Source organism: Monomorium pharaonis, chromosome 1, assembly GCF_013373865.1.
Source record: "Monomorium pharaonis isolate MP-MQ-018 chromosome 1, ASM1337386v2, whole genome shotgun sequence".
NCBI classification, from domain to species: Eukaryota; Metazoa; Arthropoda; class Insecta; order Hymenoptera; family Formicidae; genus Monomorium; species Monomorium pharaonis.
Window position 1 is genome coordinate 14,829,571 of NC_050467.1, and position 24,074 is coordinate 14,853,644.

A 24,074-nucleotide genomic window follows, 5' to 3' on the forward strand; every position below is an offset into this window, starting at 1 on the left:
GTGGATACGAATAAAATCACAACTTTGGTAGACGCAAACTCGACAGTCGAAGAAATCCAAAAAATTCTCAGTGTGTCGCACGAAAGCATTGTGGCGCACTTGAGAGGCGCTGGTTATATGAACAGAGCGGATATGTGGGTACCGCACGAACTAAGCGACAGGAATCTGCAGCAGCGCTTGGATGCATGCGACTTGTTCCAAAAAAATAAGGATCACCCTTTTTTAAAGAAGATGATTACCGGGGATGAAGTATAAGTCGTTTACAATAACGTACTACTGTGATAAAAAAATAAAGTGAATTTTTCATTTAAATTTCGCAGGTACTATAAAATCATGAAATTATTTCTTTGTGAGTTGGTAGTACTGTCCTTAACATCTATGCAGAGTTTCATGTCAATATATTTAATTGCTGCAGAGCTACACAGTGTTTTGGTAAACATACAAAAGTGAATTTTTCAATTTTTACTATGTATGATTTTGTTGAGCAAAGAATTTGCTTTAAATTTTGTTTGCGGAATGAATATTCTGCCGCGGAAACATTGAGGATGTTGCAGAAGGCCTTTAGCGATAAGGCTATATCAGCAGAATATTCATTCCGCAAAATTTAATGTAAATTCTTTATTCAACAAAATAAGACATATTAAAAATCGAAAAACTCACTTTTGTATGTTTACAAAAACACGTGTAGCTCTGCAATTGAATATATTGACATAAAACTCTGCATAGATATCAAAGGCATTACTACCAACCCACAAAAAAATAATTTTATGATTTTATAATACGCGCAAAATTTAAATGAAAAATTCACCTTATTTTTTGATCACAGTAGTAAAGCGCAAGAGGTCCTTTATATCAAAGGATAGTCCCCAAATTGTTTCTAAAGCTGGACTCCACCCGAAAAAGGTAATGCATTTGGTGGATATCAAAGGTGTGGTTTATTATGAGTTGTTCCCAGAGAATCAAACCTTCGATGCCGGCAAATACTGCGAGCAACTCGACCGTTTGAGAAAAGCTGTTGCACAGAAGTGTTCAGAATTGGCCAATAAAAGGGGCGTGACCTTCCATCATGTCAACGCCCGGCCACACACATCTTTGCGCACAAAACTGCTTGAGTTTTTCTGGCATGTTTTGCCGTACTCTCCGTATAGTTCTGACCTTCGGATTATCATCTATTCCGTAATCTTCAAAATTCTCTTAACGGAAAGAATTTCCGAAATTCGGATGCCGTCAAAATTCACCTCGAGCAATTTTTCACGGAAAAGCCTAAGATGTTCTGGGAGAAGGGCATTCTTGATTTGCCTAATCGTTGGGCTAAGGTGATCGAACAAAGGAGTACATATATCCAGAGTTCTAATGCATTACTTTTTGTAATGCATTACGATTTCATTAAAAAATATTTTTTTAACAACTAATGCGAAGATCCTTAATTACGCATTACTTTTTTTAATAAGTAATGCGATTTTTTTCATTACGCATTACTTTTTTAATAAGTAATGCGTTTTTTTTATTACGCATTACTTTTTTAATAAGTAATGCGATTTTTTAAATTACGCATTACTTTTTTAATAAGTAATGCGATTTTTTTTATTACGCATTACTTTTTTAATAAGTAATGCGATTTTTTTCATTACGCATTACTTTTGAAATAAGTAATGCGAATTTTTTCATTACGCATTACTTTTTTAACAATTAATGAGTAAAGAAATAATTATTTATTTAAAAAATAATAAGTAATGCATTATCTTTTAATTTGCATTTTCATTACCCTGCATACATCAATAAAGATTCGTACGTGCAATATATTTGGGTCCACATTTAAACCAAAAAAGGGTACGAACTTTCTGACCGACCCAATACTTCATACAAGGGAACCTCGCAAACCCGAAAATTCTGATTTTAATGAAACTTGGCATAAATGTAGAGGGAGTAAATGCATGAATTTAGAAATTTTTAGTTAGTGCTTATAAACGGTTTAAAGAGTTGAAACTACCCTTCAAAAATCGAGTTTTTGCCTTTTCTCGATATATCTAGTAAACTAAAAAAAATATTAAAAAATGTTTTATACAAAAGTTTTACAGCATAAATACTTCTATTTAACTATGCTGTTTTTAGAAAAAATTTTTATGAAATTGACTTTTATGTATCTAGCCTTTATAAAGTAATTATACTATCTTATACTACGTATCGGCCTTTTTTCCCACTTTTACAATTTCACGGTTTTTCTTTTCTTATAGTTACTATTTAAAATTTTGTTTTCTGGTTCACAATTATTCTCATTTTCAGGTTCATAATTATCATTATCATTTTTTAGAAATTCTTCTTTTTTATCTGTTACAATTTCTATGTCATTTAAATCCGCTTCCCAATAATTTTGAAATTCCAAAGCAGTATCGGTTCGTATAACAAATGCTACATTATTTGTTATAATATCCTGTATCACTTCATATAATTGTATTTTTTTTTTATTTATAAGCGTTGGGGAAATATGTGTAATTTGAAATAAAATAATTAACATATTAAGAACATTTGCAACATTTATATGTAACATTATGCTTTGATTAAAAATTTAAACAATTTAACAGAATAATCGAGCACACATTGGACGTCACTTGATACTGATGTGAAAATGACGCGTAACATCATTAATAAAGATACAAAACTTTTTATTAATAGGTGATTTCTATTTCATATATGATGCCGTGACATGACGAATGTAAAACATGAATGTGAAATATGTAACATAGACAGAATGAACATTGTGTGAAAACAACATGACTACTCTAATATTGCGCAACTGTCACTCAAAAAATAATATATGCAAGAATGCAGTTAATATAATTATATAGTATTATAACATAGGTAATATAGATGATATAAATAATACGTAGTATACGATAATATAATTACTTTATAAATGCTAGAGAGAGAGAGATACATAAGAGCCAATTTTATTTAATATATTTTTTATAAAAAAATATTTTCAATTAAATTTTTTTTTTAATGAACAGCGTAGTTAAACGGAGTGTTTTATACAAAAGTATTTATACTTTTGTATAAAACATTCTTTGATGTTTCGTTAAGTTTACGAGATATATAAAAAAAAGGCAAAGAAAATCTCTCAACATTTAAAGTATGGTTTTAACCCTTTAAACCGTTTTCGAACACTAATTAAAATTTTCGAAATTCGTGTATTGCCCCCCTCTACATTTGTGCCCCCCTCTACATTTCACTGAAATTAAAATTTTGATGCAGTAAATATTTAACATAAAGAAGGTATAAAGGGTAAATTTAAAAAAAAATTTTTTTTTCAAAAAATAAACAGCATAGTTAAATAGAAGTATTTATGCTGTAAAACTTTTATATAAAACATATTTTGATACTTTGTTTAGTTTACGAGATATATCGAGAAAAGGCAAAAACCCTCAATTTTTGAAGGGTGGTTTCAACTCTTTAAACCGTTTATAAGCACCAAGTAAAAATATCTAAATTCATGTATTTATCCTCTCTACATTTATGCCAAGTTTTATTAAAATCAGAATTTTCGAGTTCGTGAGGTTCCCTTGTTAGTAGTCACAATTTGCCAAGATTTTTTGCTTTTGCACAAAAAATATCTTGCACTTTGTTTCAGAACCCATAGTAGCGCGTGTTACATGTAACATCGTATACAAAGGATATGCCTTGTAAGACTGATTAACATATATGCATATCGATAAAATTTTCTTTGTTTTTAAAGATCGGTCCCCAAGAACCATATTTGTCATTTTTTCGTGATAATTGTTGCTGACGATACTGCTGCTGCTGCTGCTGCTGCTGTTGTTGTTGTTGTTGTTGTTGTTGTTGTTGTCTGGATATATGTTTTCCCTTGTCTTTCCTTAAACATTTGTAATTCAGCATTATTATTTAATATTTTCGCGCCTCCGCACATGCGCGCGCGCGCACGCACACACACACACACACACACACACACATATTTTTTATGTGCTCTAATATTTTTTCTTTAGTATATAAACAAGAAGGATTCTATTGAATGGGGCAATCGTCGGGTTGCGGGGAGGGGGAGTAGAGATCTTATTGTTAGAGGAGAGTTAGAAACTACTGGGAGCTCAGTGATGGGTGTGGTGGGAGAGGGTGATGGAACGTATGATAAAAGGGAGTCTCGGACCTAATCACTAGTCCTCGGTGAGAGGCATGAATAGATACAACCTGTGATAGAGGTTATGAATGAGAATCCGTAGTGGATTCTGCCGCATATCACGGATGAGTCTTTTGCTCGTTTTGCGACGTTCACATTATTATAAATGGACGAGTTATTTTTTTCTGTCTTGCGCTTTCGTAGAATGGAGATACGTGTGTGTTGTAAATCAAACCAAAGACGGGCGATTCTTTTTCCTGTTTTGTGGTATCGTCGTGTTCTAATCAGTATTATTTTGCAGTGGTAAGCGAAACGTGTGTTTTTGTTGTCGTTGAGTATATTGAAAGTATGTAATTAATTTAATGATATCTAGTGAATCATATTAAATATTTTATCATTTGTTAGATATTGAAGAAAAATATGGATGTCGAAACGATCGGTGAAGGGAATGCGGTAGGTCCATCGGCCTATCCTTCGTCGATTGATTTACTGACGGAAATATGGAACGCGTCGTTTTTGGCAATGCGGACTATAAGGATACAGCTGTACCGAGTTGTATAGCGAAAAATGGAACACTTGAGACACGTCGTATTTGCAAGAACATGGAGATAAAACATACAATCAAGGAGATTTACAAGTTGTGAGTTATGAACGGCCCGTTAGACTCTATATGATGCCAAATGGAGATGCAGAATTTTATGCAATGTAATATTCTTAACGATGAGGGGTCTAACGATATTTTTAGACCCAGGTTGCAGAGACGTTCTTGACGGCCATTCTTTTCTTATGTAATGGTTTGTTCGATCTCTACTATCCCATTCACATAGAAAGCATGGATTTTTTGTGTAACCTAATTGTTGACCCAATAATATGGTGAGAATTTTTAGATTCCCACAAATTTGCCACCTATGTTCTGTGTATTTAATTTTTTCAAGAATTGTTTTCAGGTTTGTGTACTCTTCTTTTATCAGTACAGTGCACTACAGAAATGGAGGCATATACATTAGTATTGTGCAGCAACACTGCTTTCAAGCTTTTCTTAGAAGAATCGATGAATAATCTCCATTCATCAGACTTGTAACGTCCAGGTTTCAGTTTGTTCATTAATCCAAACCTTCGAGAATGAATGAGTTGTATATAATAGAAAAAGAGAGTGAATTTTCTATGCTATTTACTCACAGAAATTTAGACTTGTCATACGTTTTGAATTTTCCTCGGATAATGTGGTTACGCAAGCCTGCACACTCTGGATTATACATTTGTGACCCAAACTACTTTTACAAGGTGTTTTTTGAAGTTAGGAAAAAAACCAATTCAGCAATTCTGACCTTGAATTTGGATTCAGCGAGTCAAGATACATAAGGATTGACTAGTCTGGTCCGCCGGACCAACATTAAAAAAAATTTTTTATTTGAGGTTAGAAAATGCGAGCTAACTTTGCAATTCTGACCTTGGATTTGGATTCAGCGGGTCGAAATACATAAGAATTGACTAGTCTAGTCCGCCGGACCACTTTTTTTTTGTCTGCCTGTGTAATTATTTTTCGAATTTCACGATGACAGGAAGAGAATACTGAAGGAAGACAAACTGCGCGCTCGACGAATTTGAATAAAAAAATTAATGTAATTCTCATATCGACCGCATATGTATATGTATAATATAATCTTTCGAGTGACATATGTACGCAATAATTGTACACAATAACTGTATTCATTATGTCGAAAAAATATAGTATACAAAAATATATACATAAAAAAGAAAAGGGTGTTCTGTTCGTTCGTATTTTTTTGACCGTAATTGGATTGGGAATAATAAAGATAGGCGGAGATATATATTTGTGCGGTGGAAAGATATAATTAACACGCGCGTCACCTCGCGGTTCATATTAGATAAAAGTGAATTAGAACTATACTCTCATAGCTTTGCCGTCACACACCTCCCCGCGCTTACACGTTCCCCCGTGCATTCGCACTCCCCTCGGAGGTTAGAACCCGATTAGTATGCGGATGTATATTCGCGCAAAAGATATATAAGAATTTGTTTGTGATATCGGTGGGGTAAGCGAAATAAATTGTTTCGAGGGAGAGGGAAAATATGTTTATTTGTGTGAATAATACATTTTTTAGTAAAATCCGAAACCAAGAAGTCGGTTTGCAATCAACAATGTAGTTGCTATCAAAATGTTCGCTTTCGCGAATTGCGTGCGGACAGTCGACGGGGGTATTTGATTTCCAGGAAGCGTTTAAATTTTTTGTGTCGATGTTTATCATGACCAAGGTAATCTCCTTGACGATGCGATCGATACAGTAATCGTGATCGAGCAGAACAATTACGTAGTGAATAGCGACAAGACCAAACGAGTCGAGGGATTTTCCAAACGTTGAATCGGTAGATTGTTTATTCTTCCGACGCATAGGAGGGTATTGTTATCAATACTGATTAATTCTGTTTTGTAGTGATTGTCGTTGAATCGGAGAGCCGATAATTTCGCAGATTTCAGTTCTATTAGTTTCTTCCAGTCGTCAAGTGAGAATGAGAGAATGAGATTTCTTTACCGTGACAATCTCTGAGAACGATATTCACCTACGATGAAGGTTTCACAACGATGCCGATGTCTAGGTATTTGTATCCTGTTTTGGTCAACGTGTACTATCTTGTCAAGATGCGAAGAAGAGAAGGTTCGAATCGCGCGTCGACATTGTTGAATCTATAAGGAACGTTATCTCATTTCATGGGTCGTAAAATAAATAAATAAAAGTAATATCAATATAAAAGTAAAATAAATAAAAGTACAATCTTTTATACATAAATAATATTTGGCTCAAAAATAAAAATATAATCTTTTAATTCACTAATACTATTTAACTTGAAAATAACAGTACAAACTTTTAATACTATCCCAGCAAATACAGAACATGTTGTAATATTGCTGTGATGTTGCTACAATGTTATAACATTGCCGCAATGTTGCTGCTATGTTCTGTGTTTGCTGGGATTAATACTATATAATTTTAAAATAAAATATATATTTAATAAATACAATAAAATATGTTCAAATACAATAGTTAAAATAAAATATAAACATAACTTATAATTATCACAATATGTATCACATAATAGGAAAGAATATACTACAGTGGAACCCCGCGTTAGTGAACTCCACGTTAACGGAAACTATCCTCTCCATATGCACTTAGCCCACGTGAGTAGCGTGAGTGGGGGATAGCAATGCAGTCGCGTAGTATGTACGCAGTTACGATGTGTTCCTAAAGATTTGAAAAATTCACGCAAATGTAAATAAAATAGCCAACACTATTTTGGGGACATGAACCGCAACTATCAAAGAAAGAGGATAATGAATTTAAAGCTGGGCACAAAGGGGATTGTATAATTTCCGTAAGGCTGAAACAGGAAAGTATGGAGAAGAAAGATAAGGTAAACTGCTTTAAAATATTAAACGCGCTGGTTAAAGAAGAAATAAAACCGGATAGTAAGTCGGTAAAAATATATACATGTTCAGTCTCTCTAAAAATAGATATACATTTGTTGTAATACATTTTCCAAAATATTAAAAGAACATAGTTAAAAGGAAATTAATTTAATTTGTTATACAAATTCAGAAGATTGACTCGTTAAATAGCTTTCACACTCTGGTCTAATATATGTATATCAATCAGATGTTTTATATTTTGTATATTGTCTACGTTTAAAATAGCGATATTATTCAAAGCCTCGGGAATAATAAAGTTTTGAGCAATTTGACTAACTATCTGATTACTGTTAATATATAATTTACGAATTAGGACTTTGCGCGACTGAAATAAAATATTAAACGTATTAAAATAATTTAATGTATATTTTAAAAATAAAAGATAAGCTTTAATACTATTATTATTTAATAATTCTAAAATATCTTCCGCGGTTTTTGATTGATCTTCTACAGTTGCAAAAGTAAAATAACTTTTTAAAACGTCCCAATTGTTCAGTAATCTTACAACACATTTATGCAAAATTAACCATCTTATATTACACAATTTTAAGATTTTATTTCTTTTAATATTAAAAGTCTTGAAATTCTTCTAAAATTGCACATCGTTTTGCACTGTCCGAAACATAAGTGGCAACTGTAATCAAATTTTCACAATTTTGCGGTAACTTTTCACAAGCTTTACTTGCAATTATCGTGCAGGAATGGCAAATACAATTTAACAATATTAAATTTGGAACTTCAGATTTTAAATTAAAAAAAAAAAGGAAATGTTACATCTGATCATGACTGATGCGTTATTGTTTGCCATTTCAATAATATTTGTGATCGGAATTTTGGTTTTTTGCAAAAAAGTTTTAAAAATTTGAAAAATTGTTTTTGCGCTATAATCCGTGGCATCTAACGTTAATAATTCTAATAATTTTGTTTTTACTTTTTTATCAAAAATTAAAAAATATCGTACAAGCACACACATGAATTTTGTATTTGTAATATTTGTACTGTCATCTACAAAAATTGAAAATTTACATATCTTTAAAATACCCACTAATCTTTCCGTTTCTCGTTTTGCCAATACATCTTTTACAATATTGCTGCACTTAAATCGACCTAGTGACAAATCTTGTATGTACAATTTTAAATTCTAACTTTGTCACTTTATCATTGCGACAAACGCGATTGACGTTATCGAGGCTTTTATTTTGATCTTTTATTTTATACATAATTATTTTTCATATATTTAATCGTTCATGAATGATTTATTAAATCCGATCTACAACATCTAATACTGATATTACCAATATTATAAAATGTTTTATTTAATTAAGAATCAATCATTCCTTAAACATGTCTTTTTTATAAAATTTGAAAATTTCTACTATGGTTTTTAACAACTCCTTTAACAACATTTGATTCCTGTTGATAAATTTTTCGCCAGCTGGTTGATGTGCTTGTTGATAGGTTGAAACCCACGAAACTTGTTTGTAATTTTCTTATAAGATTTATTAAAAGGAGCGTTTCTTACACGTGTCGAGTTGCGACGTGGTTAGTACAAGAGAGCTTGCGAGTCGCGGATGCGCGCGCCGAAGAGCTAGATGAGCGGCGAGACAGACCAAAGTTTTACGAAGATGCGCGAGCCAGCGATAGATCGATGGATGCAGTCGATAACTATTGAGAGCGACCGGGAACGAATCTATCGTACGGCAGTCGATAATAATTGCGCAAAAAAATGAATTTATCGTACAATTCCATAATGCACAAATTACAATTACCACACAAATAATAATAATAAAATTAATAAAATTAATAATATTAATAATATATAACATAATAACTAAACTTACCTATATTATTGTGTTTAACCTTCTGCTACTACATTTCGCCAGAATTGAAAATACTTATCTTTTGCATTTGCATACGTTACTGGTTGTGCTAATTTTATAGCGCGCATGCGCAAGAAAAACCGTCCCATCTAACAACAATAGATACGTGTACACTGATGACGTGAACACCGACATGTCGTAATATGATTTTTGCGCGTTGTGTTGGAAATGTTGGTAACGAAACTACAGTTTCGTCGTGGTGATCGACAAGGACAGTACGTTGACAAACGATAGATACAGACGAGAATTTAACGACTTCTCGTAGAACGATTAAAGCGATGAGTACTATTGAACGCGAAAGGACAACGAAGGAGATCACGAAGGCGCGCACGTCGATTCGTAGAAAGCATCGAGCCTGAAAATGGGAAAAATGGAGGAAGAAATTGCTCTGAAAATTCTCACCATATTATTGGATCAACAATCAGATTACACAAAAAATCCGTGCTTTCTATGTAAATGGAATAGCAGAGATCGAACGAACCATTACATAAGAAAAGAATGGCCGACAAGGACGTTTTTGCAATTTGGGTCTAAAAACATCATAAATTAACCGTTAGTTAAGCCTTCAAAAATTCTTTTTCCACTTCTTCATATCAAATTAGGGCTTATGAAATTATAGATGAAAGCTCTGAATAAAAAAGGCTACCAGTATTTACAAGAAAAATTTTTTAACATCTCTGATGCCAAATTGCGGGAAGGAATTTTCGATGGATCTAAAATACCAAGAGACGACAATTTTGTCACCAAAATGAATGAAGACAAAAGAGCAGCATGGCTGAGTTTTAAAGGTATCACAGACAATTTTCTAGGAAACCACAAAAGTCAAGATTACAAAGAAAGGGTAGCGGAAATGGTGGAGAATTATAGAAAACTAGGTTGCTTAATGAATCTTAAATTGTATTTCTTGGATTCTTATATCGACTACTTCCCAGAAAATCTAGATGATTATAGTGAAGAACAAGAAGAAAGATTTCATCAGGACATCAAGGAAATGGAGCATTGATATCAAGGCAAGTTGGATATAAACATAATGGCTGATTTCGGTTGGACGCTCAAACGAGATGTCTCTGTGAAAGAGAAGAAACGTAAGAGAAAGCCATTGCACAGAACCTTCGAGAATAAAAGAGTTAGATATAATAGAAAAAGGGAGTGAATTTTCTACGCTATTCATTCACAGAAGCTCAGACTTGTCATACGTATTGAATTTTTTCCGGGTAATGTCGTTACGCAAGCCTGCACGCTCTGGATTATACATTTGTGAACCAAACTGCTATTACAAGGTGTTTTTGAGGTTAGGAAAAAAATGAGCTAATTCAGCAATTATGACCTTGGATTTGGATTCAGCGGATCAAAATACATAAGGATAGACTAGTCTGATCCGTCGGACCAACACAAAAAAAATTTTTATAGGTTAGAAAGAAATGAACCAATTCAGCAGTTTTGACCTTGGATTTAGATTCAGCGAGTCAAAATACATAAGGATAGACTAGTCTAGTCCGCCGGACCAACATTAAAAAGAATTTTTTTTGAGGTTAGGAAAAAATGCGCCAATTCAGCAATTCTAATCATGGTTTCGGATTCAGCGGATCAAAATACATAAGGATTGACTAATCCGGTCCGCCGAACCAACCATTTTTTTGTGTACCTGTGTAATTGGAAATGGTGGAACCCATGCATATGTTATTATTTGAATGGATTCGACTTTTAATGTTCTTTAATTTTTGTCCTTTCAAAATTTTCAAAATGTTGCCAAAAAAGTGGTGAGGATAAGAGTAAATTATAAATGTGAATTTTTTGAAAAATGTAAATATACCATTGTAAAGAGTAGAAAATGCCAAAAAATTTGTGTATAGAACATTTTTTCATAAATCTTATATTTTCGAAGATATTCGTCAGAAATAAAAAAATGTGTTATTTTCGAGGGGTGGTTTCAACCCTTAAACGTCGAGATACGCCGCTAAAAAAAATATGGGTCTAATATTTTTTCATGTTCTACAAAATATCCCAAGCTCATTAAAATCGGTGAAGGACATTTCTGTCCCTAAGTGTATTTTTTCATTTACAACTGCTTGGTCGACGCACAAAAGTGTATACCGAGCTTGAACGAATAATTTAAAAAATAATAAATGAGACAATTTTCACAAGACGACGCAACTGGCAGAATTAATTAAAAATTCAACGGTTACGATGTTTCGGCTCCCGCTTTGGGTCCTTTTCAAGTAAATGTAAAATCACATATAAATTTGTGATTCGTATGAACGAATCATAATTTTAACTGTAAATTACAAAAATGAAGTGAAATAATTAATTTCTACGTATAAATTGATATAATAAAAGACAAACGCAAAATTTATGTATTGATACGTTAAAACAGGAGTGTACAAATTATAATACAAAAGGATGATAATTTGTAGAGATATTAATTCAAAAAGCATAATAAAAACAATAACGTACATCTTTACTGGTGAGCAGTAACCGTCAAACTGATCAAAAACGAAAAGAAAAATAGCGAGGTTCAAGTAAAATGCAAACATTCATGTGTATTTAATGACTCTATTGTAAATTGGGTTTAAATTTTCCGTGTCTTTTTGTAAGTTTTAAAGCATTGGTAGTTTTTTTTGTGAGATACATTTCAGCGATTTCTCTCTTGCGCGTGTGTTTCTCGCTGTATGTTATGTATGTAATACGAGAGGTGCCGATCAATTAAAGTCGTGATTGTTAGAGCATCGTGTAAACTGACAACAGATTGACAACTTTCGTGTTTTTTTATATTATTTATGTGTTCTTCGATACGCTTTTCTAAATGACGCTTAGTTTGCCCGACATAAGAAATCGAACAATATTTACGATACATTACATTTTTTAGGTAGTCAATTCTGTTTTTACCTCTCGTCTAATTATTACATTTAATTTTTTTGAAATACAGTTAAAATTATGATTTGCTCAATCACAAATTTATTTGTAATTTTATATTTACTTGAGAAGAACCCAAAGCGGGGGCCAAAATGTCGTAACCATTGTATTTTTAATAAATTCTGCCAATTGCGTTGTCTTGGAACATTGTCTCACTTATTGCAAACCATTATTGGCAATTTTTTAAATCACTACTGTTGACTTTGTTAAAAAATAATATCGAGACTTTGTTAAAAATAAAAAAATAGAAAAAATAATCGCCCGTCTTTGATTTGATTTACAACGCACATCGTATCTCTATCCTACGAAATCGCAAGACAGGCAAAAATAACGGGAGCGTCCCAGATGCGCACAGTAATAAACGGACACAGCAGGCTGAGTGAAACGGACACAGTAACAAACGGACACAGACCAAACGGACACAGTAATAAACGGACACAGTAACAAACGGACACAGTAACAAACGGACACAGACCAAATGCGCACAGAGCGAAACGAACACAGTGCGAAACGGACACAGTAACAAACGGACACAGACCAAATGCGCACAGAGCAAAACGGACACAGTGCGAAACGGACACAGACTAAATGCGCACGGACCAAATGCACACGGACCAAATGCGCACACTGCACATGCGCACACTGCACGTGCGCACGGACCAAATGCAATCCATGTACATTGCAAGCAGAGTAAAGTCCACATAAGTTAGCGACTTGGACGGGGTGGGTGCAGGAGGGGGGCCCCCCCGTGTGTGTGTGTGTGTGTGCGTGCAAAGCATTTACTGCATCACATGGGTTTGCGACTTTCCGTGTATGCATTTGGTCTGTGCGCATGTGCAGTGTGCGCATTTGGTCTGTGTCCGTTTCGCTCTGTGCGCATTTGGTCTGTGTCCGTTTCGCTCTGTGCGCATTTGGTCTGTGTCCGTTTGTTACTGTGTCCATTTCGCACTGTGTCCGTTTGTTACTGTGTCCGTTTATTACTGTGTCCGTTTGGTCTGTGTCCGTTTGTTACCGTGTCCGTTTCACTCAGCTTGCTGTGTCCGTTTATTACTGTGCGCATCTGGGACTCACTTAAAATAACTTGTCCATTTATAATAATGTGAATGTCGCAGTCTATGTCTTAAATAACCGCAAAACGAGCAAAAGATTCATCCATAATATACGGCAGAATCCACTACGGATTCTCATTCACAAACCTCACCACGGTCCATATCTCTCACCGGGGACTAGTGGTTAGGTCCGAGACCTTCGATCACCTGTTCCTTTTTCAACCACGGAGTTCCCAGGGCTGCGTTCAGAAATGTCACCCGAGTGCTCTTGGGCATCATTCTACTCTTGTCTCACATTCAACAAACAACAATGATAGAATGATACCCGAGAACACTTAGGTTGTTTCTGAATGCAGCTCTGTGGGTTAAGTCTGGCTCGAATTCCCTCCAAGGTATCTACCCTTTGCCCCGCAACCCGATGATTGCCCCATACAATAAAATCCTTCTTGCTGTTCTATTCTTTTTTTACCAAAAAATATATTAAAATCTTATAGACTATATGTACACTGTTCAACAAAATTAGCGTATACGAAAATTTGTGTCAAAATTTTGTATATTTCAAATAACATAAGCATAACCGCGGAAAATCATTGCATTTTTATTTTTCAAAAAGCATTTTAAAACATGAACTCTCTACTTTCAAATGAATTTTGGTGACTTTAATCTTTTTTCACGAAACGGCGTAATGATATAGCTTGACCCGTCAAATAAAAAATTGTTATGCAACTTTTTTCCATTACACCTGCTATGGAAAAAATTGCGAAGACTTTCTGTTACTTACTTTGCATCACAGTAGGATCTTTTCCCTTTATTTAAAGTTGTCGTTTATCGCTGCACTCAAAATAAAGAGAAAAGATTTCATTGTAAGATGCAAGTAACAGAAAATTTTTGCAATTTTTTTACAGCACGTGTAACGCAGGAAGAGAGGCCTTCATTTGCACACAGTACAATTGGACACTTTGCAATTGCCCACCGTGCTATTAGACACAAAAAATTGCACATCGTTCAATTGCGCACAGTTCGTTTGGACACAGTTCGATTGGACATCGTTCGATTGGACACCGCTCGATTGGACACCGTTCGATTGGACACCTTTCGATTGGACACTATTTAAGTCGCAAATTCATGGTGTAATGAATGCTTTACACACACACACACACACGCGCGCGCGCGCGCGCGCGCACGCACGCACGCACACACGGGGGAAGGGGTGTAAGAGAGGCCTTCGGCCTCCCTTCCCGCACCCACCCTGTCCAAGTCGCTAATCCATGTACACATTGCAAACGCAGCCATAATGTATGAATATTTAATATGCGTTTGATTGAACGATGTGCAATTGAACGGTGTGCAACTGAACGGTGCGCAATCGAACGGTGCGCAATCGAACGGTGTCCAATCGAATTTGTAATACGTCAAGTTAATAAGGCTGTAAAGAAAGAGAATATTGAGGGAATAGGTTTGATAGATATAGGAACGTGCAATTTACATATAGTCCATAATTCTTTTAAGAAAGATTAGATGCTTTTGGGTTTGACATAGGCTCTTTCTTGATCTACCTTCATGATTGGTTTCATGATTGGCCTAGCAGATTAGAAGATTATAGAGAAATCCAGAGAACACTAAATGTACCTGCTCATAATTTTTTGAAGCATGTTCCTTCAAGGTGGTTATCTTTGCATGCCCCTTGTAAAAGAGTCTTAGAACAGTGGCCCGCTCTTTATGAATATTTTTTGAAATTTATTCCCTCTAAAATGCCTTTTTCTCAAACTTCACAAATAAAGAAATATTCTGAAATTACGAATTGTTTAAAGTTTCCTACAATGAGAGCAGAAATTGCTTTTGTAATTGACAGTGCTGAAATTTTTGAGAAATTCTCTCGTGTATTTCAAAAGAAAGAATCTATGATCCAAATATTATATTCCGAAATGAAATCTTTGGTCGATACTTTAGCAGGCAGGTTTTGCAAAAAGGAAGCTTTAGACCAAATATATAACTCTAATAATCCTTTCACTCTAGAGAATTTACTGTTGGCTAAAGATATTAGATGTGGAGATTTAACGAAAAGTGAACTGTCCTCTCAACATATTAAAGAAATTGATATTTTCAAATTTCGGAAATCAGCGCAAGACCATTATAAGGCGGCAACATTGTATTTACTTAAGAAATCTATTTTAAATTCATCAACAGCAAAGCATTTCCGTTGTCTTCTTCTTTCAGAAATAAAAAAAAGCAGAAGTGTCTTAAGTTCAGAAAAAAAAGTTAAAATGCTTTCATTAAATCAGATTTCAATAAGTACATTCTTAGATGAATGAAGAATTCTTCAGAGAGAGAATCTTCTTGCATGGGATGGTAGTCGAATAGATCATTACTGGAGACAAATTTTTGATCTAAAAAGTAATTTCAGTGAACCAAAATATGCAAATATTCAAAAAGTTATAAAAACTGCTCTATCTTATGGTAGTTCTGATATTGAAAGGAGTTTTTCAGTCTCAGCACATATTTTGACAAATGATAAAACTAGAATGACTGAGAGAACTCTTAATGCAAAATTAAATATCAAAACAGGTTTAAAGTATTTTAATGGTAAATCTGAAATGTTGCCAATGACTAAGGATTTAATTATTTCGGCTAAATTTGCACATAGCAAATATAAAAAATATTTAGAAGAAAAGAAAAAATCTGAAGAAGGAAAGAGGAAACGAAAAGACAGTGAGGAAGGAGCGCAGATAAGATCAGAACTTCTAAAGAAACAGAATAAAGCTAGACAAGACATAGAAGAGCTTGAAAATAAAGTAAAAGAAGCTAAAAAAACTGAAAAGCAAGAAAAAGAAGCAAGTGATTCTTCTTTAAGAAGCAAGAGAAAGACTGAAGAAAGCATTGGATGATAGACTTACAAGGGGCTAAAGTAGCATATGGAATGTTTGAAGACGCAGAGTCAATTAGGAAACAATTAAAGTTATCTGAAGTTGAGCCACTTCAAAAGAAACTTGATAATAAAAAATAGCATTTAATAATTAGCTTTTTTAAAATCAAAGATTCAAAGAAAATGGAAAATAACGATAACTCCGACGACATAATACCTACACTAAAAAAAAATGCTGTAAAATCAATAAAAAAGTAACTTGTTTCAATTAAACGGTGTAATTGGGGGCTGCCAACTAAATAAATGATTCATGCAATTCAGTTGTTATTGGGTGTAATTTCTATTATGCATATTAAACGAATTATGTAAATATATATATAAATCAATGACATATAATATTGTAGTGAATACATATCAGAGTGTAATAAATTTTTAAAGTTGAGAATTAAATATTTTATAATTATGTAATAATGCTAAATGTAAACATTACAATTGTATTTCAATATTAATCATGTACAACTTATATTTGATTTGATTAAATATACAAATAAATGTATAAGTTATATATTTGCATAATTTATACATATGATTGAATTAAGCGTTGATTTTTGTCTTGAAAATAAAAAAATGATTGTTTTAGAAACATTTTTACACACAATTAAAAACAAAATTTGCTTTAATAAAAGAATAATATTGCATTAGTTCAACACTAAATGTGCTTGCATTAATTTTAATTTTTTTTAAATAAGTTTTTTCTACTTTATCTAAAATAAATTTAATTTAATTAAAACATTAATTCTCTTAAATAAAAGTTTTCATAATTCTGTCTTCCTCAGTCTCCTTTATAGACTGACATATTTCAGTTTAGTATTATATGTCGATGGCAAAATCTTGCTTTCTTCCACGCTCTTGACGAGCTCTTTTATTCATAAGGCAGTGCATTTTGTTTACGAGATAATACGCCACATAGCGGTGGGTAGTAAAAATGCCATTCTAAGAATAAAATATATTTTACACAAACCTATTTGTTATTGACACAATACGTAAATGATTTGAATCAATGTTCAACAATATTAAACATTAAATGCATCTTATTTTCATTCTATCATAATGTATTTGTGTAAATTACAATAGCATTAACTCTTTGGTTACTTTGTTTTAATCATTTTACGTAATTGAGTTGGCAGCATTACTTGAATTATATATTTTACTTCAATATTATTGAATTATATGTATTAATTTATTTACAGGAAATAGAAAGATTTTATAATAATTACACATACACTTGATGCAATTAAAACGTGTATTTAATAATATTTTTATCTACATATACACAACAACATTAAGGGGTTACACCAACCTAGACGGTCGAAAAACAGGCCTAACTTTGATATTTTATTCCTCCTAAACGGGTAGTGGGAATTAAATAAAATTTTGGGTGATTATTGACTTATGTTTCGACAATAAAAAAAAAATTTTTTTATTAAACAATGGCGACGGAAAGCAGAAATATGGCCGCCGACACACATTGAGGTTTGGAAAAACGCATTTTGCGGTGACCACTGTCCCGTCTAAACGATCCATCTGAAACAAAAAAACAAAATGGTGTTTTTAAGTTAACAGTAGTGGTTTGTCGGTGACGATCGCCGATTGTCGATTTTATCGTTTGTTACAAAATGGCGATGAGTTGAAGTTAAAATTAAAGAAAAAACGAAAAATTTTTGTCTTTTTCATTTTTTTAATTTTTAATGAAGACCGATTAAAAAAAAAATAGATCGTCACCGACAAAAGAATGTTTCTGAGAGTATTGTGTAAAAATTTGAAAACGATCCATCGATTAGTTTTTGAGATCTGGTGGTCACCGACTTTGAAAACCATGTTTTGAGAAAAACGCGTTTAAAGTTTCAAGTTTAGTTTTACTATTGTTAATAGCCGAATTTTGCACTTTACCTCTAGTCGACAATTCTGGGGCCATATAAGATTCCTTCCACATCAATAACAGCAGCGCTTTGTGAAGACTTTTGTTGACAGCGAGCAATCCTTTCTTCGCGCGTCGCCTTCTGCGCTCGTACTTCGGCCACATTGATGCGCGCTCGGTCTTGATTTTCGCAATATGCAGCACAATTCTTTTATTATCATTAATAAATATGCGGCAGCATCTTCATTAAATGTGTATGCAGCAATATTTGCAGCAATTTGCACAACGTGTGCACCGCTGTGCTGCACTTTTGGCGCTATGCGCCAAATCAGATTGTTCAAACTTTCGTTAACGTTTTGCGTAAATCCACCGACGCATTTCTCCAGTAAATTATCACTAGAAAGTTGTTTTCAAATATTGGACGAATGGCTTTAATCACATCATCGTCCAGTGGCGATTTATGTTGATATTACTCCAATTCGATCACTCGAACGCTCGATCCCGTTTTACTCAACTCTCTGTAATTTCGGCATTTTTTCAGATATCAACATAAAACTTTCAGGATATATTCTCGAAACTTGAAGCTTCAAGAAAATGTAATAAAAAAAAAATCGAATTTTTTTTTCCGCTAGGTTGGTGTAACCCCTTAATCATTACATGTATTGATTGTATCAAGCCTATATGTAATTAATATAAACATATTTCTATTTCTTCTAAAGATATAATTGTACATAAATGCAATAAGGAGTCATAACATCTGACAAATTCTTGATTTGTTCTAATATATAAAAAATATACAAATTAAATACATTGTATTTAAATTAAGAAAATAATGCATTTAAATCAATTGAAGTACCTTCAACTTCGCGGTTGATTTGTTTTTACTATTTTACGTAGTTGAATTGACAACAGACATAATTATATGAATTACATAGAATTCAACTACATATAAACAAAACTATTAATTGCATATGCAATTATAATAAAAAAATATATAATTGAGAGATGTATAAATATATTGATCATTCAATCACATTTTCCAAAAACATTGATATTACTAAACCAACTGTCACAATTATTAAAACAATTATTGCTGATTTTCGTTCATTAATATTGATGGTTACTTCAATAATATTAATTTCAATTACACTGATTTAGTTGATACAACAGCATTTTTTTTCTGTGTACAAATAAAATCTGTGATTTAATTTAATGACAAAGTTAACTATTAGTATGTTTTTAACAAAGAGAAACCTGATTAATTTTAGAGTTTAAGTTAACAAGAAGTTTAAGTTATTTTATTTTTTAGGAGATCTCATCCTTGATGTAAATGTAGTGCAATATAATGTAAATAAGTCAAAGTATTGTTTTTTATTTTAATTTAGTAATTATATTGGAAGAATACGAAGTTTTTAATTTCTGTTTTTTATAATAAAAATAAATTTTATTATATTTGAATATACCTAAAACTGAATTTAATAAAGTAGTTTAAAAATAAATGTTAAATTCTACTTGTTATGTATCTATGTATTACTTCTCTGTATCTTTTTTGTTTCCCCCTCCCCCGAAATAAAAATTTTGCTTTTCACTGGCTTGTACTGTAAGATCAATATTTTTATTCTTACAGAAGATGCAATATATTATATAAATATAAGTAATATAATAAAAAAATTAATTTTTGATGTTCAAATTCTCTGGAAAATACTTATCTTTTACTCACTTTTCTTAAACTGACTCACTATTTTCTCACTTTTTTTTTTACAACTACATTGCTCCCATGCCTGTGTCCAATCGAACGGTGTCCAATTAAACGGTGCGCAATGTTTCGTGTCTAATAGCACGGTGGGCAATTGCAACGTGTCTAATTGTACTGTGCGCCACTGAACCTTTCCCATGCAGAAAATTGTATAAAAATTTTTATTTTTTTATTATTGTGCCGTTTTGTAAAAAAAAAGATAATTAAAACCGCCAAAATTTATTCGAAAGTAGAGAGTTCAAGCTTTAAAATGCTTTTTAGAAAATAAAAATGTGATAATTTTTCGCGGTGTTATATTTATCTGAAATTATGCAAAATTCCAACACAAATTTTTGTATGTATCACTTTTGTTGACCAGTATATTATTATACTTTTATATCATATAAAACTCATTATTTCATTGTTTTTTATTAAGAGTACATTTTAGTGTAAAATAAAAAAAATCGATTTTTTATTACATATTTTGATTTTACAACATTTCATGAATACACTGTCAAATTTTCAGACAGAAATTCAAAGAATTAACGATTCTACAGCCAAAAGTCGAGCGGCGCTCAAAGTGCAGATAAAGGGGTGAAGGTAATTTATTAAGAGGCTAAGGGGCAAAACGATATGTTAAGTTGAGAAATGATGGGTTAGGACCATCTTTAAGGTGGTAGAACAGTGTGGCGGTATTGGTGATCCGCCAAGCGCTTCCTAGCGATCGGTGGTGACGTGCGAGTGAGCGCGACTCAACTTTTGAAGTTTGTGGGGAGTCTCCAGTTTCTTCTTGTTCATGCATGCGCGTCTCCAAGTACGACTTCATGTGATCGGATCCCTTCCCGCCTCGGGAAATATTTTTGGAAGTGGAATAGTGTAGTATAATTAACGTTGAAGCTGTTAGCCTATTTCAACATCGTGTGAGAATCATAAGTAACATGGAGGCTGTTAGCCTACTTCAATCTCATATGAGAATTTATCAATTCGTCGCGAATTGTTCGACGATCGAAAGTTTTGGCTCCTTGAGCCATCTTAAAATTAAGAGGCTAATGAACCTAAAAATCTTAAGGGGCTGTTAGTCCATGCATCTGCTGTTAGCCATCTCAACTCTATTTGAAACGCAAGGCAATAAGCATGTGTGAGCCTGTATCACCTTCGAGGGGTAAATTGAAAGAGTGTCCCCAGCTGGACACAGGCAGAAAAACGCTTCTTGCCATTATGCATATCTGCCCGAATCTCACGTAAGTCTGGTACCAGAGCATTATCCTTATACCATGATTATTTTTTATATGTACGATATCCCGTTGAAAAGATGAGATGGAACTCCAGATGGTTATCTACATGTATGTGGATTCTCATGGATTTTAGACGGTATGGATTCCATAGGGTTATCCATATGGAATCTATACAAAACCATCTAAAATCCATGAGAATCCACATACATGTGGATAACCATCTAGATTTCCATCTCACCTTTTCAACAGGGTTCTAATTTCTGTTCATTTTAACTGAAATTTGTGAATGGCGCCACAGCAATTCTTAGCCACATTTATTGAATGTGATATTGGCACCATAGTCATCTTAGCAATATTTATGAAATTTGATATTGGTGGCGGACATATTTGACGACGCTTGTACGCTCTTTTTGTTTTATTCACACGAACGGCCATTTCGTTCAAGTCACGTATTTTGCGTTAATTCAATGCTTACTATAACGCAGCTCTTTTCTTGATCACTTTCTTGATCTCCCTTAATTTATTTGAATTCTGAATGTTAAGATATCTGGTTATTTTTTATACGAATGCATTTTTTTAAATTTCTATGTTAATTCTATTTATTTCAGCTTATGTATTTGCATCATTTTCATGTATTTATGTTTTATTATGCTCATAATATTTATCCTGACATTTTAATTTATTGTATGTTATGTATTGTTATATTAATTATGTTGTACATAATGTATTTTGTTTGCCATGATTGAGCCTCTTCCGCATCAATCTTTTATAAACTTAACATAATCCTTGTAAAAAAATGAAACATGTCATGCTCAAATAAAAGTTATTTGAATGTCAATTTATAACATTTCTGACTACATTAAATAATTGTTTATATGTTATAATTCTGCATCCGAAACTAGGGCCGTGTAAAACTAAAAAATTATGATTCTTTAAAGTAAAGATGTTTAATTCTAAAGGTGTTTTTAGTAAAATTAATAAAATACATTTGTTAAAAGTATTATTTACTTTGTGCATCGTTCAGAATCCCTTAAATTTAATTCGTTTTAAATATATATTGATTATAGATCACTATCCGTAGTGAAATCTATCTCTTTCTTTAACACGATAATTTATTAAAGCTCTGCTTAAAAAGGAATGCTCAAAACAACAATGAGACTTACTTTATGGACCAAAAATCGCTGTTTAAAGATATATAGTTTAATTATCATTTTGTTTCAAAAAACTTTAAACTTTAATGTTTTTCTCGAAACATTGTTTTTTGGGGAGAGTTGACACGATTTCGGGAAAACGAATCGATCAATTTAAAAAATTCTTGCGGTGTTGTAAGACTCGCTATCGCGTATGCTAGAAACAGGTTTAACTAAAAATTAAATTTTTTATCCAATTTTTTGTTTTTGCGAAAAAAACGTTTTTTCGCATTACTTTCTAAAAACGTGTGTCAATTCGCAAATTTTTAATATTTTTCAATAATTCTACATTACGCGATAGCCACCTAAATAAACTTTAAAATAAAATTTAGTTTCTTTATTTCAAGCTATTAGTTCTTGAGATATCGTGTCAACCGGTTTGGATTTCATTTTTTCAACGCTGTGCCTCTTAATTAATTTCTTGGAATTTTGGAATAAAATAATGTGGTAATTTTTTTTTTAATATCTTGACATGTGTATTAATAAGTGTGTGAAAAATTAGAATTATATGTTTTATAGTTTTTTTTAAACATTCCAAAAGAAGTCTTATTTTTAGTGCGGTTAGACTAAAATGTACCCTTAAATATCAAGTCTAAATATTTTACATACTTAATTTCCTGAAAAGGTCCTTTAATCATGGTGCCACTTAGGTTGGTATAAACCATTTTTCTATCGTCTATAAATTTTAGATGTAATAAACAATATTTGTTTCTTCTTTCAATTCCAGTTAAACCAATTGGTCGAAGCAATCTGCATTAATGATGATTAATGGCTTGGAAGTAGTTTGTTGAACTTATTATTGGATAACACCTGGAAATTTAATTATAAAAAATTATAGTGTTTTTATTGCTGCAAAGAAAAAAAATGGAAAGGATAACAATATTTTAATTGTTATAAAATCTAATGTGTTCAGCATTGAAATTTTTCAGAGATATCTTCGGTATTTATCATCATAAAAGACTTCCGGATGAATATCGCATGAAATAGCATTGTGTTAACGCAACATTAAAACTTGCGTCATTAGGACTGGGAGCTCTAATATTGAGCTTTCTTAATTCGTGAATGTCTCCCCTTCCCCGACAACACGCATGTCTAAAAGCATCGGAAAGAGAATCTTAAAAGAGAATTTTTCAAGACATTGCCAAAAAGACATCTTTAAGACAACTTTTGATAATTTCTCAAAGACATCTTTTCTTAAAATATCGAAAAGACAACTTAAAAGAGATGTCTTTAAGATGTTACCGAAAAAAACGTCTTTAAAACATTTTTTAATAAAATCTAACAGACATCCCTTTTTTAAGATCTTACGATTCTTGAAATAATAGATTAATTTTGTGACAGCTGTCAATATGACATATACGTATTTTGTAACGTGTAATTATACATTTGTTATATATTTTATTATAATTATATTTGTGCAATTATACAAATAATGAACACGTATATAATTTGTGTATTAATTGCCAATAATGCCACGGTGTCAATTACACTGCTGTGTACTTTGTCTTTACGATAGACAGTTACGTGTATGAATATTGCATACGGTTTTAGTTTAATCCATTTCGGCCTAATGTTACATCCCAAGAAACCCCTTTCCCACGTTAGTAATTTTTCCATCTGTTCTGTAAAGGGGTCCACCTAAAATATTTATCCTAATCCACCGTCATGA

At 32.6% G+C, this 24,074-nt stretch overlaps 1 protein-coding gene across 1 annotated transcript; it reads right to left on the reverse strand.

Moving 5' to 3' along the window:
- Nucleotides 1–3,519: 3,519 nt before the first annotated feature.
- LOC105831764 (mitochondrial substrate carrier family protein U) lies at nucleotides 3,520–23,215 on the reverse strand. Its single transcript, XM_012672142.3, has 2 exons — nucleotides 23,015–23,215; nucleotides 3,520–3,871 (listed from the first exon to the last, which is right to left on the reverse strand). The coding sequence occupies exons 1-2, from the start codon at nucleotides 23,068–23,070 to the stop codon at nucleotides 3,691–3,693; spliced, it is 237 nt and encodes a 78-aa protein (XP_012527596.1). The 5' UTR covers nucleotides 23,071–23,215; the 3' UTR covers nucleotides 3,520–3,690.
- Between the last annotated feature and the right edge of the window lie 859 nt (nucleotides 23,216–24,074).

Coding starts and splice junctions, on each gene's coding strand:
- LOC105831764 (XM_012672142.3), bottom strand. CDS start 23,070: ATGGTTTATACCAACCTAAGTGGCACCATGATTAAAGGACCTTTTCAG. Junction 3,872..23,014: donor GGACCTTTTCAGGAAATTAA/GTATGTAAAATA, acceptor CAAATGTTTAAG/GAAAGACAAGGGAAAACATA.